Here is a 17108-nt window from a genome sequence, read left to right as displayed (position 1 = left end):
GGACATGAAATTTCTATTAATCCCATCCACTTTGCTTGTACTGTTAAATGCAGTGGAAAAAAATACAACTAAAACTCATTGTGGGCATGCAAACTTATTGGTCATGAGCACGTGCAGCAGTCTTGTTTGCTACAGTTGTGACATCACTTATGTAACCTTCCAAAAAAAGGCAGTAGCAGAGCAGCATCACTAAACTGTGGGCAGGGGAAGTATAGATTTGTTAATTTTCTACCACACGCCACAGAGGATATCCGCCACGCGCTACAGAGGCTATATGACACACGCTGCAGAGGATATCCGCCACACCCCGCAGGGGCTATCTGCCACAAGCCACAGAGGCTATCCGTCACGCGCCACAGAGGCAATTCGCCACATGCCACAGAGAATATCTGCCACACTCCGCAGAGAATATCCAACACATGCCTCAGAGAATATCCGCCACACGCTGCAGAGAATATCCTCCACATCTACAAGGAGTTTGCCTGTTCTCCTCATGTTTGCATGAGTTTTCTCCAGTTTTCTCCCACAATCCAAACACGGACTGATAGAGAATTTAGATTGTGAGCACCAATGAAGACAGTGATGATCACATCTGTAAAGAGCTGGGGAATTAATAGCACTATAAAACTGAGTAAATCAAAAGAAATAAATTAGATAATTTTGTTGAAGCTACTTCACATATCTCTCCTATTTATCACATGCGGTGTGTTGTGCACACGCTGCAGCTATAAGAAATAGTCTGCCGGAAGGACATCCTGGAACTCTGATTGGCAAACTGAGGAAATTGGTTATTGCTGCCAGAACCCCTAAAATTGATTCCATATTGAAGAGACATGTTGGGAAAGGGGCAATTATTGATCAAGCCACTCGGTGGGACAGAACTTATTTAATGATTGAGCGATTGTTTGACCTAAAACTCTTTCTTGGAGACATAGTCAACAGTCAACTAAAACTAAATGAAGGTCAATAGACACAGGAGACTGAATTGAAAAAATTGCTTCAATACCCATTCACAGTGACTAAAAAATAAGGTGAGGATTTAACTCCTGGCATTAAAATACAGGAGTGGAAGAGCTTGCTGTTTTGCCTGTCCCAAAGAGGAGGTTTAATCGCAGATGGCATTGCTGCTTCAATGAAACGGAGATAGATACTGCTATTAGAAAATAAAATTCTTCCTACAGCTGTTTATGTGGACCCAAGTAATCGTATATTGCTGGATGATCAACAGCTTACTAAAAGAAAAGAAGCTCTGACAGAGGTAGCAGTTAGGATGCATGGCTACAGGATGGCTAAGGGGAAGAGGAATTGTCATCCAGCGCTACTGCTGCCATATCTTCAGCCTCTTCAGATGAGGAATTTTGCCATCCAGGCCTACTGCTGCATATCTTGATCGTTATCATAAAAGGAGTTTAAGTTTAAAAAGTATTTGGACAGCATGGAGCAGCAAAGCGCAGCAACAGGTAAAAAGATTTCACTCCCATAGCAAACAGATTGACTATATTTCAGCTAAATTTTTAATTTTCTTTCAAAGATGTAGAAGAGTTTGATTTTTCATCAAAACTCACTGTACATGAGGCAATTCCTTTATACCCTGAGATTGTTAGAGATATTGCTCATGGTGCCCATGTGGTTATACTGCTTTGCCACTAACCCAAGTTAGGCTACTTTCACACATCCGGTTTTTGCTCTGCGGCACAATACGGCGCTCTGCAGAAAAACCGCAACCGTTTTTTTTTGCCGCCGGTTGCGGTTTTTTTTGCATAGACTTACATTAGTGCCGTATTGTGCCGCATGGGCTTGCATTCGGTCCGGTTTTTGCCGCATGCAGCAGATTTAGCTGATGCTGCGGCCGGATGGAACGTTGCCTGCAACGTTTTTTGCTCCGGCAAAAAAAACGCATCGCGCCGCATCCGGCCGCTGCGGCGCATTTTTTCAATGCATGCCTATGGACGCCGGATGCGGCGCGATGCGGAAAAAAACGCATCCGGTCGCCGCATGCGGTTTCTTCCACTGCGCATGCTAAGTAGCATGCCACAACCGGAAAAAAACGGACGGGCCGCATGTAAAAACTTATGCAAAGCATGCGGTATTTTCGCCGCATCCGTTGCATAGGTTTTACAGCCGGATTGAGCCGCACTGCTCAAACCGGATGTGTGAAAGTAGCCTAAGTGTAGATAGGTTGTTCTCCAGCCTTAAAATAATTAGGTCAGATTTGTAGGTCATCTGTGAAAGAGGATCTGATAGAGGCGATAGTATTTCTCAGAACAAATTATAACAGATTCATTGATTGTACAAATGTTAGTCAGTACGTTTTTTTCCCCACTTACTGCACAGTGTATTGCAGATTTTCAATGTATTAAAGTTTTTTATGTTCAAAAGTTGTATTCCAATAAATATATTTTATGTTCTATCAAAACAGCTTGATTATTACATCATAATGATTAAAAGCCTGATGTTACCATTTTGCTACAGTAAATTTATCACTTAATCCCTTTATGACCAAGAATGTACTGATATTTTCACTGGTCGCCTCTCTCTGCGGGCTCTGGCAGCGAGAACGCAGTAGTCCCCGCACATGTCTGCTGATCTGATTAGCAGACATGTATGGCTAAAAGGCACAGGTAGATCGGAGATCCACCCACGCCTGTTAACCTTTTAAATTGCGATGTCAAACACTGCCAGCACAATTTAAAGGGCCGCGGCAGGGAATACACTGTTCCCCGACGAGATCACGGGGCGCCAATGTGTTGGCATGGTAGCGCAGGGTCAACTGATGATCCCTCATGACTAATTTCACTTAACTGTGAGAGTTGATTATGCGATGGCATGCACAGGCAATTGGATTGTGCAGTGATAACGTTCCCTAGGGAAACTAGTAAAATAAATAAAAAAAAATGTAAAAAAAAAAAAAGTTAAAAAAAATATGAAAAAATTAAAAATCCTAAAAGTTAAAATCACTCCCCCATTCCCCCATTGAAAATAAAACGGTTAAAAAGAAGAAAAAATCCACACATATTTGGTATTGCCAAATTCAGAAATGCTTGATCTATCAAACTATAAAATCAAATAATCTGATTAGTAAACAGCATGGCAAGAAAAAAATTCCAAACACCAAAATTAAGTTTTTTGGTCACTGCAACATTTCTTTAAAATGCAATAACAGGCGATCAAAACGTAGCATCCGCACAAAAAAAGTCAGCTCTAGATATAAAAAAGAAGTCATCACTGAGCCCCAGACCCCAAAAAATGAGAACGCCAGGTTCTACTGAACCATGTCTGCCTTTATGTTACGTATGATCCTTGTGCTATTAGTGCTGATCAAATCGATATATATATATATATATATATATAATATTGTGTTTGTTTGCCCTCACCTCTCTCTGGTATTTTCTGAGTTATCTTCTGCGAGATCTTATTATCTTATAGTAGTATTTTTGATTTTGTACCATATCTATTAGAATTGTATTTATTTTGGTAAGGAATTGTCATTTTAGTGCATTTTTGGGGCAATTACTAGCTTTATACGAATTCTTTTTGTGTGCAGACTTTATATTTATATTTTTATGGTGCTGTATAATCACTCTTTGGGACATGTGTTTTTTTTGTATGTGTTTTTTAATCTTATACCAATAAATTGTTTACGTTTACATTTTATATTGAGTGAGTGTCGTATTTTTTGCAAAGTGCTTTTCTCTTTGGTATCTGTTATGCTTTTTGCTTGGCTGTTGAGCACCCTCTAAATTATTGTCATCTAGTATCATAGGCTGTGCATCTTTTTCTATTTTTTTTCAAAAGTACAACTCGTCCTGCAAAAAACAAGCCCTTAATTTAAGCTATATTTAACGAAAAGTAAAAAGGTTTTGGCTCTTGGAAGAAGGGGGGGTAGGGAATGAAAATGAAAATTGGAAAATCGCCCTGGGTGAAGAGGTTAAACATGAGCCATGTACAAGGGGGTCTGAGTCGTGGAGTCGGATTCATAGGCTGGGGACACACGGTCATTAATGCGAGTCAATTGCATGACACTCGGCTCCCGCTCTGCCGGAGTGTAAGCCAAGTGTCACGCGACTGTCATGCCACTGTGATGCGATGCAGCCACGGAGAAGAGGGAGGGCGCTTCAGAGGAAAGGGAGGGATTAATCTCCCAATCTCCTCCATTGTTAGCTGATGTGTTTCTTGCCATGCATGATAACGTGCCGATTTGTGGGAGTCTGAACAATGAGGTTCTGAGATGCCACTTCTGAATGGAGTGGTGGCCAAACATGCGCTCCAATGATCATTTACCATGACACTTTCAGAGATAGCCAAGTACATTGCGCGGATTTTTCCAACAGCCCTACAGAGAATGAGTGGAGAGGTACGGAAGTACACCTGTCCAGTCGCCGCTCTGTTCAGACGGGGCTTTCCAGAGCCCCTTTCGGCATTGGTGGAGGTCCTAACTTCCAGACCACCACCGATCACCAAGTTATCACTTATCCCATAGGTAGGTGATCACGTCTAAATATCGGAAAATCCTTTAGAGTACTCCCCACTTTGTTCTTGATATCGGTTTATGGTATACATAATTTTCTGCACTCTCTCTTTATATATTGGTAGGTTATTTGCAAAAGTCATTTTCTAATGGTATTTTGAAGGTTGAGTGCCATTTTTATTTTGCCTTTTCAGTGTGGTTAATGCAGTATGAACAGCTCTGGCACAATTTATTCCTGTGCTGGGGAAATTGTCATTTAGTACCTGCAGCTTGGGAGCAGGGACTGACGGACTTGTTTATTGTAACATTCCAGTGATCTTGAACCTGTGTTCCCTGGTCCAAAGCCCATGAGGCTGTGGCTGGAGCGGTGCGGTCTCTCCAGTACTCCAAAGAACGGCATTATTGGCCTAGTGTAAAATTTGCCGCTACACAAACTGCCTGCGTAATTGGTTATTTTACTACATAATGTTCTCTCTTGTTAAGGATCTAAAGTCTTGTGGTTAGCTGATATGTTCTCTGCCAATTATTGTACATATTTTCCACTCTCTATATAAAGGTATTTTATAGGAGAATGCAGGTAAGCGTAATAAGAGTTCTATCTAGGGAAGGAGACGCTTACGACATAAATAAGAGCGATTCACACAATGCCCTGTAAAATATGGGCACAGTCTATAGCGGCGGTGGAAAAATAAATAATTCCTGCAAAGCCATTTAGAATATAGCAGAGGATAGGAGTCTTTTTTCTGTTTACTACCAAACAGCGTTTCTAGCATATTGAGCGCAGTCATTTCACTTCTACATCCATCACACACAACTTTCATGATATTTACCGGCTCTTTAAACTCTTTATAGAAATAGGATGCCAAATATTTTTTCTTGTAATTGAAGCAATTTTATGCATCTTTGGGCTGTGGTATGAGGATCTATGTACTTTCTAAATATGTTGCTGGGAAATGAAACGCATTCATGGAAAATGAGCATTGCATTGTCATAAACACTTTAGGCTTGGGGTATAAACAGCAGGTAAAATTGGTGTTTCAGGAAAAAGCTCGTTCTGTGTAGTGTTTGCATTATGTATGATTAATGTTAGAATGCCTTGTCACTTCTGTACAGTCAGTGGAATATACTGCAATGTGTAGTGTTAGTGTTACTTGTCCTGATGCCTTCTCCCTATAATTTCACCCCACTCTTATTATAGTAGCCGATCAGTTGGGCTATTAATCCAAATAACACTATTAAATATGGAATGTTTGGTTAAAGGGAGTCTGTCACCAGGTTTTTACCACCTTATCTGAGAGCAGCATAACGTAGGGGCAGAGATCCTGATTCCAGTGTTGTCACCTGCTGGGCTCCTTAGTGTAGTTTTAATAAGCAGTAGATTATCATTAGAGGACTACTTGACCTACTGCCAGGTAGTCCAGCCTATTCATGAGCTCTGTATAACTGCTAGATCTGCAGCACAGAAAACATTGATTTTATCAAAATGACAGAAAACAGCTCAACAAGTGACACATCGCTGGAATCAGGGTCTCTGTCTCTACATTATGCTGCTCTCAGATGGGGGAGCAAAACCTGGTGACAGATTCCCTTTTAATAGCAGTTAACACAGAATACAGTAGTCATGAATCTGCTGTACTCTTAAGTGGAGCCCACACCATGTATCTTCCTGCCCCATCACCATTGCGTATTGTGTGCGTATTTATATACATTGGCTTCATCAATGGTGAATGAGGAATACAGCGCATTATCTGTGGCCAAAAGAAACAGAATTAGCTGGGTGGAAAAAGGGAAAAAAGGCTAAATGCTCTGAATAAAAACCTGAAATAATAGTTTTGGAGTTGTTGTTGTTATTATTATTATTTATAGAGCACCATTGATTCCATGGTGCTGTACATGAGAAGGGGGTTACATACAGAATACAATACACAAGTTACAGTAGACAGACTAGTACAGAGGGAAGAGGGCCCTGCCCTTGCGGGCTCACATTCTATAGGATTTGAGTTATGATACTTTTTGTATCAATGGATATCAGTTCTATACTCTGCTATAGAGCAGTTGCTCAAGGGGTTCAGACCTAGGTGCAGATGATACTGCCATTGTATTTGTTGGAACGAGGACTGGCAGAAGTAAAGCCATATGAGGTGTGTAATGGATATAGGAAGATATTGGTGGAGAGAGGGAATGAGACGAGGAGGAAGAAAATAAACCTGTATGCTCCATGTATAGTAGAGAGGAGAGGATACATTCAGAGGGCAGAAGCAGGAGGATGGCTGGTAATGGAAACAGCGGGGAAAGGGAGGGCGTAATTTGACAAACCTTTCTTTTTTCAGGTGAATTGATCTGTGCATGTCAGTCTTTTTTTAGTGTGAAACAATGATGGATATCTTGTAGTGCTTCTCCCATCAATATGTATTGCATCTTGTAATTGTAATGCAAATGATGCAAATGTGCCAGAATCGCGGTACATTGGCATACAAACCTGTACCGTTTGTATTAGGTGTTTTGTCACTGTCTATGCCTTGTCTGACAAGTAGGCATGGTTTATCAGACAGATAAATGTGACATCATGCATTATTTTTGGTGCATGTCTGGTACAGAAATAAGCCAAATAATAGGTGGTGCAGACTTAGGGGTTCTTTACACGCTGTGACATCGCTAGCGATAGCACCCACCCCCGACAGTGGCACGATATGTGGTGATCGCTGCCGCAGCGAACATTATCGCTACAGCAGCGTCACACGCACATACCTGCTCTGCAACGTCGCTGTGACCGGCAAACCGCCTCCTTTCTAAGGGGGCGGATCGTTCAGCGTCACAGCAGCGTCACTGAACCGCCGCCCAATAGAAAAGGAGGGGAGGAGATGAGCGGCCGGAATATGCCGCCCACCTTCCTCCTTTTCTGGTAGACGCAGGTAAGCAGATGTTTGTTGTTCCAGCGGCGTCACACGTAGCGATGTGTGCTGCCGCAGGAACGACAAACAACATCGTACCTGCAGCAGCACCGATATTATGGAAATGAACGACGTGTCAATGATCAATGAGTTTGCACGCTTTTGCGTTCGTTGATCGTTGCTCATTCGTGTTACACGCTGCGATGTCGCTACCGGCGCCAGATGTGCGTCACTAACGACGTGAACCCGACGATATATCGGCAGCAATGTCGCAGCGTGTAAAGCACTTCTTAGACCAGACAGTCTAAAGATAAGCCAAAGTTCTCAAACAGCATGAGCCATTATGAGAAGTTTTAACTGTCTAGTCTAAGTTTTCACTGTCAGAATTGGGCTATATTCATATAACCATGTGTCACTTCCTACTGTTGTTCTGTTATCCGTTTTTTCCCCTCAAACAGCACATTGAGCAGTAGAGGGTCATACACTTTAGTTTTATAAATGTATCCATGTATTTGCTCCGTGTGGGTCAGGGTGTGTCCTGTTCTCATATTTTGCAGCTCAGACTCCTAAAGTTTATGGGGATCAGTGAGACACGGACGAAATTAGGAAGACCGGTTTTGTATGTCAGTTTATTTCTAGTTTCACCCGTTTCTAACTGATAAATTGTTAAGCGTCAGTGAATAAAAAAAAACTGTTTACCTGCTTCAATGAGGAAAAAAGGATGAAAAAAAACTGATGTAACTAGGATGACACCAATGAAAAGAATCCCTGCATTTCAGATGGTAACACACAGCAGTGTGACTTAGGCCGGAGTCACACTTGCTAGTAACTCGCGCGAGTCTCGCATCGCATCACCCGGCACGGCCGCACACTCTCTGGAGGGGAGCATCTCAGCTGCATAGAGATACATGCAACCGACCCGCTCGTGTCAGGAGAATGTGTGGCCGTGCTGGGTGATGCGATGCGAGACTCGCGCGAGTTACTAGCAAGTGTGACTCTGGCCTAAAGCCCGCTTTACACGCAACGACATCACAACCGAGATATCGTTGGGGGTCATGGAATTCATGACGCACATCCGGCCTCGTTAGCGACGTCGTTGCATGTGACACGTACGAACGACCGCTAACTATCAAAATTACTCACCATATCGTTGATTGTTAATACGTCGTTCTAATCCCAAATATCGTTGATGGTGCTGGATGCAGGTTGTTGGTCGTTCCTGAGGCAGCACGCATCGCTACGTGTGACACCCCAGGAACGACGAACAACAGCGTACCTGCGTCCTCCGGCAACAATGTGGGCGTCACTTTCTTTCGGCTGCTTTCCGCCCTTCCGCTTCTATTGGACGGCTGCCGTGTGACGTCGCTGTGACGCTGCACGAACCGCCCCGTAGAAAGGAGGCAGTTCGCCAGCCACAGCGACGTCGCGAGGCAGGTAAGTATGGGTGACGGGTGCTAGCGATGTTGTGCGCCACGGGCACAGATTTGCCCGTGACGCACAAACAATGGGACGGGGGCGCTCGCTAGCGATGTCGCTGCGTGTAAAGCAGCCTTTAGGCCTTACTCTGGATTGATATGATGCATCATGTGTTTCGTAAACAAAATGAAATGTTTCCAGATGTCAGTGATTTTCTAGACACTTATTCTGCTTTGTTTCCTTACAGATGAGCTGAGGAAGTTAAGTTGGTCTGGAGTCCCGAAACCTGTCAGATCCATAACCTGGAAGCTGCTTTCTGTAAGTTAATCCCTGACAGCATCCTCAGATCGGACCTTTTATGAGATGACGGAATCTGTTATTTTCATTATTTTGTATTCTTGAGTTTGATCTTCTTCTTTTAGATGAATTATTTTATTAAAAGCTATGCGAGAGGAAGTGTCGGCAATGTTTAGAGAAATGTATTAGTTGTCAGATTTGATCCTCTTTAATATTAATGGTTTTAACTAGTGCCTGTTCTGTCTGCCAGCTTTAGCAGCTGTAGGATTCTGGCTGGATTCACTTGGACTGCGTACTCCGGAGAATGTTAAGGAGACGTTATCACTGGATCTCCATGCACTTAACCTCTGTTTAACATTCTGAGCTGTGCACATGAGTGTTTAGCACGGCTGGGTTTTTTCCTTTTCTCAGAGACGTTTTAGACAGCTATCCTTTTCTGGCATAACATCAAGTGGGAAAACAAAGTATTTACATCAGATTGAGTTTAATTTCCAGTGTTGAAATACTTTTTCCTCATGCTAATGAGAGCTAATATGTTTGCAGTTTACTGGATTTTATTCAGGATTTAACAGTTTTAATTGGTAATTTGTACAATCTCCAAGCTGTTGTCTGAGTATTCGAGTTTGTTTTCTGAACATCATTGGATTGCTGACATTACCAGTGTCCATTCCAGTCTAGCAGCCATCTAAATGGTGCACTGGTTCTCCTGGGGGTCACTTGACATTATGTCACGCAATCCTTGCAGTCAATCAGCAGCCACTTCATTACACTGTCCCCTCCGTCAGACGTAATTGACATTTGGAAAAAGTGTGAGCTACAGCTACTTTATTACTTCCTCCGGATGTCTGATTTGTCTGAAGGGGGGAGAGGGCACTTAGCATTGATTGACCTCAGTGATCGCATGACATAACAATATAACGTGATCCCTGGGAGAACTAGTGCCAAATCAATGGAAAAGCGCTTCCTCTAGAGGTGAGAATAGGTGTTATTATTTTACTGTGAAGGAAGATAGGTATTGAGAAGAGGTTGTCCGAGTAGTAGACAAATCCTTTAATTGGCAGCTGCAGTCCACCGAATGGCATACAACTCAATGTATTTCTTTTGATTGCAGCTGTAGTTAAAATCAATCAGTATGACTACAAAAAATTGCAGTGTAGACCAGGCCTTACTGTTTCATTTACAGGAGTTGTCCGATATAAACTCAAAAAAATGTTTTAAGCGCATCTGTGCTGTATTGTCACATAAAATTTCCCTACATTATTTTTTTTTGTTTTTTAACTTTTGTTCCTCTTGCGTTATCCCTTTATTCTCTGCAGATCTTTGTTTACATGCAGCTCAACCTAACTTGGCATGCCTGACTGCCAAACCTCACAGTCAGAGCTGGCACCGCCCAACCTCACTGTTCAGCCCCGCCCCTGCACACACATTCCCTGTCAGCATTCTGCCCCAGCACTGACCATTACTACAGTATATGTGCGGTGGATGTGAGGGGATTGTGCGGTCACAGATGAGATATCACTGCTCTGTATATGTAATCAATTGTAGTATAGAGCAGTGATCCTCACATCTACCACACATATAATGTTGTACTGTGCCCATCTCTGTCCCCATACTATAGTACTGTGCCCATCCCTGTACCCATACTATAGTACTGTGCCCATCCCTGTCCCCATACTATAGTACTGTGCCCATCCCTGTCCCCATACTATAATACTGTGCCCATCCCTGTCCCCATACTATAGTACTGTGCCCATCCCTGTCCCCATACTATAGTACGGTGCCCATCCCTGTCCCCATACTATAGTACTGTGCCCATCCCTGTCCCCATACTATAGCACTGTGCCCATCTCTGTCCCCATACTATAGTACTGTGCCCATCCCTGTCCCCATACTATAATACTGTGCCCATCCCTGTCCCCATACTATAATACTGTGCCCATCCCTGTCCCCATACTATAGCACTGTGCCCATCCCTGTCCCCATACTATAGTACTGTGCCCATCCCTGTCCCCATACTATAATACTGTGCCCATCCCTGTCCCCATACTATAGCACTGTGCCCATCTCTGTCCCCATACTATAGTACTGTGCCCATCCCTGTCCCCATACTATAGTACTGTGCCCATCCCTGTCCCCATACTATAGCACTGTGCCCATCTCTGTCCCCATACTATAGTACTGTGCCCATCCCTGTCCCCATACTATAATACTGTGCCCATCCATGTCCCCATACTATAGTACTGTGCCCATCCCTGTCCCCATACTATAATACTGTGCCCATCCCTGTCCCCATACTATAGTACTGTGCCCATCCCTGTCCCCATACTATAGTACTGTGCCCATCCCTGTCCCTATACTATAGTACTGTGCCCATCTCTGTCCCCATGCTATAGTACTGTGCCCATCCCTGTCCCCATACTATAGTACTGTTCCCATCCCTGTCCCCTTACTATAGTACTGTGCCCATCCCTGTCTCAATACTATAGTACTGTGCCCATCCCTGTCCCCATACTATAGTACTGTGCCCATCCCTGTCCCCATACTATAGTACTGTGCCCATCCCTTTCCCCATACTATAATACTGTGCCCATCTCTGTCCCCATGCTATAGTACTGTGCCCATCTCTGTCCCCATACTATAATACTGTGCCCATCTCTGTCCCCATACTATAGTACTGTGCCCATCTCTGTCCCCATACTATAGTACTGTGCCCATCCCTGTCCCCATACTATAGTACTGTGCCCATCCCTGTCCCCATACTATAGTACTGTGCCCATCCCTGTCCCCATACTATAGTACTGTGCCCATCCCTGTCCCCATACTATAGTACTGTGCCCATCCCTGTCTCCATACTATAGTACTGTGCCCATCCCTGTCTCCATACTACAGTACTGTGCCCATCCCTGTCTCCATACTACAGTACTGTGCCCATCCCTGTCCCCATACTATAGTACTGTGCCCATCCCTGTCTCCATACTATAGTACTGTGCCCATCCCTGTCTCCATACTATAGTACTGTGCCCATCCCTGTCTCCATACTATAGTACTGTGCCCATCCCTGTCTCCATACTGTAGTACTGTGCCCATCCCTGTCTCCATACTATAGTACTGTGCCCATCCCTGTCTCCATACTATAGTAATATCCCTTTGGGCTCCTCTTCTTGTAGAAATGCTCTGTCCTGTAGAATTGCCCCTTAGTCTGCCATTCTTCACACACACAAAAAAAACAAACACATTTTTCTCACCTGTCCTCGTTCCCTCGGTGCCCTGTGTCCTCTGCCTCTTGGGGCTGCAGCCCCCTCCTTGCTGATTGCTGCCTGTGCAGGGGGCTGTGCAGCTAGCGCTTTATAGCAGAGGACTGATTTCGAGGCCCTGTGCAGGGAAGCGCTTTCTATGCAGCTTTACCAGTAATCAGCTACTGACCTCTGATTGGCCGGCGGCTGATCATAGCGGTATACAGAACTCGGCTCTGCAGAGCCAAACTCTGTATACAGCCACTGCAATGATCCGCTGCTGGCCTCTGATTGGCCGTCGGCTGATCATCGCTGTATACAGTGCTCCCATCTGCAGAGCGCCCGGGAATCAGTCATCTTCTATACAGTGCTGACTGCATGGGCACCTGCCAAGGCAGCGTTCAGCAAGGGGCGCCATGCAGCGTACAGGCAGCGAGACCCCTGCGATATGGAATGTGGGAAGGGGCGGGGACTCTGGCGCCATGTACCCGCCCAGCAGGGCGGCTACATGATGTCGGCTGTGAGGCCCATCAAGGCAGCATAAGCACATGCCCAGTCGTTGTGACATCACAGGAAACTGCAAAATCACGGTAGGAGTGGTCACATGACCACTCTAAGCCGGGGTAGAGGGGCTAATAGCAGGGCAGGTAGATAGTTACTATCTACTTACATGCCCCAATGTAGCCCAATAGTGAAATAAATGAAAATAAGCAAAATAAGCCACTTAACCCTATCAATCCTTTTAAGCCATCTATATGAGTATGCAGGGCATAGGAAGCTGAATAAAGGGATACCTTGATATAAGTGATCCAATGTCTTATTCCAAAGAAATCCACACTCCTCTTAAATATAAAGGATCTGTTCCAGACTATGGGCCGGACACTGATCTGCATGAGAATCTGTCCCCAACGCTTATTTTTAATAAAAGGGTCATTATTACCAGTCTGTTAAATTATGCACACGTGTAGTGACTATTTTGGCTCCATGGTTGTTTTCCAGAACAAGCAGCACTGGATGTTCCTGAGTGAAAATTGCAAATCTGCCATTATGCTGTCCATACATTGTAGTGCCCCCAGATTGTGCCCAGCTCATGCATCTGGAGACATGCACCTGGTAAATTAAGGGGGCTTGCCTCACTACAATGCAAAACTTTGACGCTAGATGTGGTTTTAGCACATTGTGGGGCTCTGAGGAGACGGGGGCATTTGGATTTGGGTATGCAGATTTTGCTGGATTTTTTCGATGAAGCAATTGCTTTTTACCAGAGTCTGTGTTATCAGTAACGTATAAGCCCCCTATATTTCCATTGACAGGTAACAGATCTTAGTTTCGGCTTGTTTGTTTTTGTTTTTTTTTGTGTCTGTGGAATGAGAATGTGAACATTTTACATGACATTTTGGATGACATTTATCCTGTGCTCTACAGTGAGCGCTTACTTTGGGATTTACTTCTAAATATCCGATTGACGTTATTCAGATGACACCCCATAGATCTATTGAAAATATTGATGCCGCAGAGTTACTCTGTACTACGTTTGGTCTGTGTTCAACGGTGCCCGTCTTTTTAGAAGTGCACAAAACTGTAGCAGACAGTGCTTTTATGAATGTTTAAAATTCTGGACACCACTGTATTATAGGCCAGAGAGCATTCAGTGCCCCCTTCTTCTTCATTATAGTGAATGTCCCATCAGTGTCTTCACTGAATGGGTTAACTAGTGTGACAGCTCTATAGATCAAGATCTGTCATTCCGGACAAGGCAATACTAAATGTGTTTTTTTTCTATAGTTTTGCTTTTACATGCATATGTGCTTATTGGTATAACATTGTTTTCATGTTCTGTTCTTACTTATTTGGGGATTTTTAAAAAATATTTTTAGAAATGTTTTTTCCACTTTCTTACTTGGTCTGATCTCTGATGTAATGCATTGCCATGCACAAGTGTGACACTGACAGGGCGCCTGTTAGACCATTCTCTTGGCATGGTTTAACAGGCCATTGTAGCCAGGTAACTCAGAGGTCATCATTTAACCTCGGGTTGCCATAGCAATAATTGGGACCCATGACCACATTGCACACTCTCTCTCTCCCAGCCTCCTGAAAGCTGTGATTGCTATTGATTGTGGCATATTTTGGGTTAAACAACCAGGTGGTGTGTGCACCGGCCCTGGGAATGCTCAGTTCTGGAACTGCCCCATCTTCTGATGGTGGCTGCGGTTGGGTATTGCACATTTGTCTTTCATTCAAATCGATAGGAGGCGGATGTGCAGTACCCAGTATAAGAACATGGAGCAGTTCCAGAACTGAGCATTTCCGTCCACCTGCTGCCACCACGAGCACGGAAAACAGCTGATCGGCGGTGGTGCCAGATGTCAGACCCCAGATGATCAGACATTGATGCCCTATCCCTAAGGCCGGCTTTACACGTTGCGACATCGCTTCCGAAATATCGTCCGGGTCACGTAAATCCGGCACAGGTAGCGACATCGCAACGTTTAAATCTTAGGTGCGACGATAAACGATCTCAAAATCGGTGATCTGTGTAGCGTCGTTCATTTCCATAATGTCGGGTCGACCGCAGGTACGATGTTGTTTGTCGTTCCTGCAGCTCCACACATCGCTGTGTGCAAACCCACAGGAGCGACAAACATCTCCTTACCTGCGTCCACCGGCAATGCGGAAGGGAGAAGGTGGGCGGGATGTTATGTCCTGCTCATCTCCACCCCTCCGCTTTTATTGGCCGGCCGATTAGTGACATCGCTGTGACGCCGAACGCAGCTCCCCCTTGAAGGAGGGATAGTTCAGCAGTCACAGCGACGTCGCTGACCAGGTATGTGCGTGTGACGCTGCCATAGCGATTATGTTCGGTACGGCAGCAATCGCCACATATTGCATGTGCGACGGGAGCGGGTACTATCGCGCTCGGCATCGCTAGCCGATGCTAGCGATGTTGCAACGTGTAAAGTACCCCTAAGGATAGACCATTGATGTAAAAGTAAGTGGACAACCTCTTTGAGTTTTTTTTTCCTATTCCCGGAGAACCCCTTTAAGCAGGTAACCTAATTTTCAGAAAATGACACAAATCCTCAACCCCTAAGCAATTTTAATAACATTACCAGTATTTAATTTCTCCACGATTTCCTTCGGTACATCCTACTGCCTTTCTAACACTACAGCCCAGTTTTATCAATGAAATCTGTAGGAATGTGCCGACTCCAGCTTACAAAAATAAAGAAATAATATGTGTTCTGTTACTAATTTTGTATAATATATAAATGTTCTTTCAAATTTAGAAAAGCTTTGGCTCTGGTGCAAAATGTAAGCAGTTCTTTGTTTGATGGCTTGTGACTATCCATCTTCCTCTTGATTACATTCCAGAGGTTTTCAGTGGGGTTCAGGTCTGGGGCTCGCCATGACAGGGTTTTGATGTGGTGGTCCTTCATCCACACATTGATTGACCTAGCTGTGTGGCATGGCGCATTGTGCTGCTGGAAAAACCAGTCCTCAGAGTTGGGAAACATTGCCTGAGCAGAAGGAAGAAACTGTTTTTTTCCAGGATAACCTTGTATGTTGATTCATACGTCCTTCGCAAAGTTTAATCAGAAAAACTGAAAATTTTGCAGTGGTCTCTGAATTTTTGCTAGAGCAGTACATTTACTATCCTGTTACACTGGTTGCTGGCCAGTCCAAGTTTACATTTCATTTACCCTTTATTGTTCAGCATGTCTTACTGCCTTTCAGTGTTAATAAAGGGCTTTAGATGTGATCCAGTTCTTGGTGAGTACAGCAGGATGATTGTGCCCAGTAATTTCCAATATGGAGGCACTCCGGATGTGTGGAGTGGTGTCAGGCATCCTTTTAATGGTTGAAGAAATCCTTACCTAAGTAATCTGTATTTGTTAATGTTGGATACCATTGCATTGAGGCTTTTATGGCGAGTATAATCAAAGTAATGGGTTACTGATCATTATTAAATGAAGTCATGTGTCAATGTTGAGATATTTAACATTTTACGATGGAATGCTTATGCGGGTTTTAGTCTGTCCTTAAGTTTATGAGCTACAAGGTTTTGTTGCACTCCCTGTGATCTTTTGCTTGTCCAGAAAGCATGAAAGGAGCTGTAATATAAATGATGGCACATAAAATGACAAGCACTTATTCAAATGAAATCAGCAGCCAGCTAAGGTTTAGGATGGCGTTATTAAGGGGGTGTCATGGATCGCTTACCACAACAGGTCTGATCCCTTAAAATGTTACAAAATGTCAGAAAAGGACAATTTTATCTATGGGGAAAAAATGCATTTCTTTTAAATTACTTTTGTTCAGAAGTGAAGGAATCAGAGCTGCACAATGCGATGTCAGCCATAGATGTACTTTAAGATATCACAACGTCATTTCACTGTTGTTTCTGACTCTCTTTTCAATGGAATTGAAAAATCTGGGGAACGCTGTTTTATCCATTGGAACTACAGTTAAAGGGAATCTGTCACCGGGTTTGTTTGCTGCCGGTTACGAGAGCAGCATAATTTGGGAAATGACCCCAAGTCCAATGATGTATCACTTAAGGCCTGTTTATACGCAACGACATTGCTAACGCGATGTCGTTGGGGGTCACGGAATTCGTGATGCATATCCGCTCTCGTTAAAGACGTCGTTGCGTGTAACACGTACGAGCGACCGCTAACTAGCGATAATACTCACCTTATCGTTGCTCGTTGACACGCTGTCCAGTTCCCAAATATCGTTGCTTTTTCAGGACGCAGGTTGTTCATCGTTCTTTCGGCAGCACACATCGCTATGTGTGAC

General features: G+C 43.9%; 1 protein-coding gene across 2 annotated transcripts in view; it reads left to right on the top strand.

The window, feature by feature from the left end:
• Positions 1 to 17108, top strand: part of TBC1D22A (TBC1 domain family member 22A) — an 811105-nt gene that overhangs the window by 157956 nt on the left and 636041 nt on the right. For both annotated transcript variants that reach the window (XM_075342553.1, XM_075342552.1), the window contains exon 5: positions 9023 to 9093. In XM_075342553.1, the coding sequence (XP_075198668.1) occupies positions 9023 to 9093 (71 nt within the window). The remainder of the gene's footprint in view (positions 1 to 9022; positions 9094 to 17108) is intronic.

The sequence above is a fragment of the Anomaloglossus baeobatrachus genome, chromosome 4 (assembly GCF_048569485.1).
Source record: "Anomaloglossus baeobatrachus isolate aAnoBae1 chromosome 4, aAnoBae1.hap1, whole genome shotgun sequence".
Classification (NCBI taxonomy): Eukaryota; Metazoa; Chordata; class Amphibia; order Anura; family Aromobatidae; genus Anomaloglossus; species Anomaloglossus baeobatrachus.
This window is presented reverse-complemented; position numbering and strand designations above follow the sequence as displayed.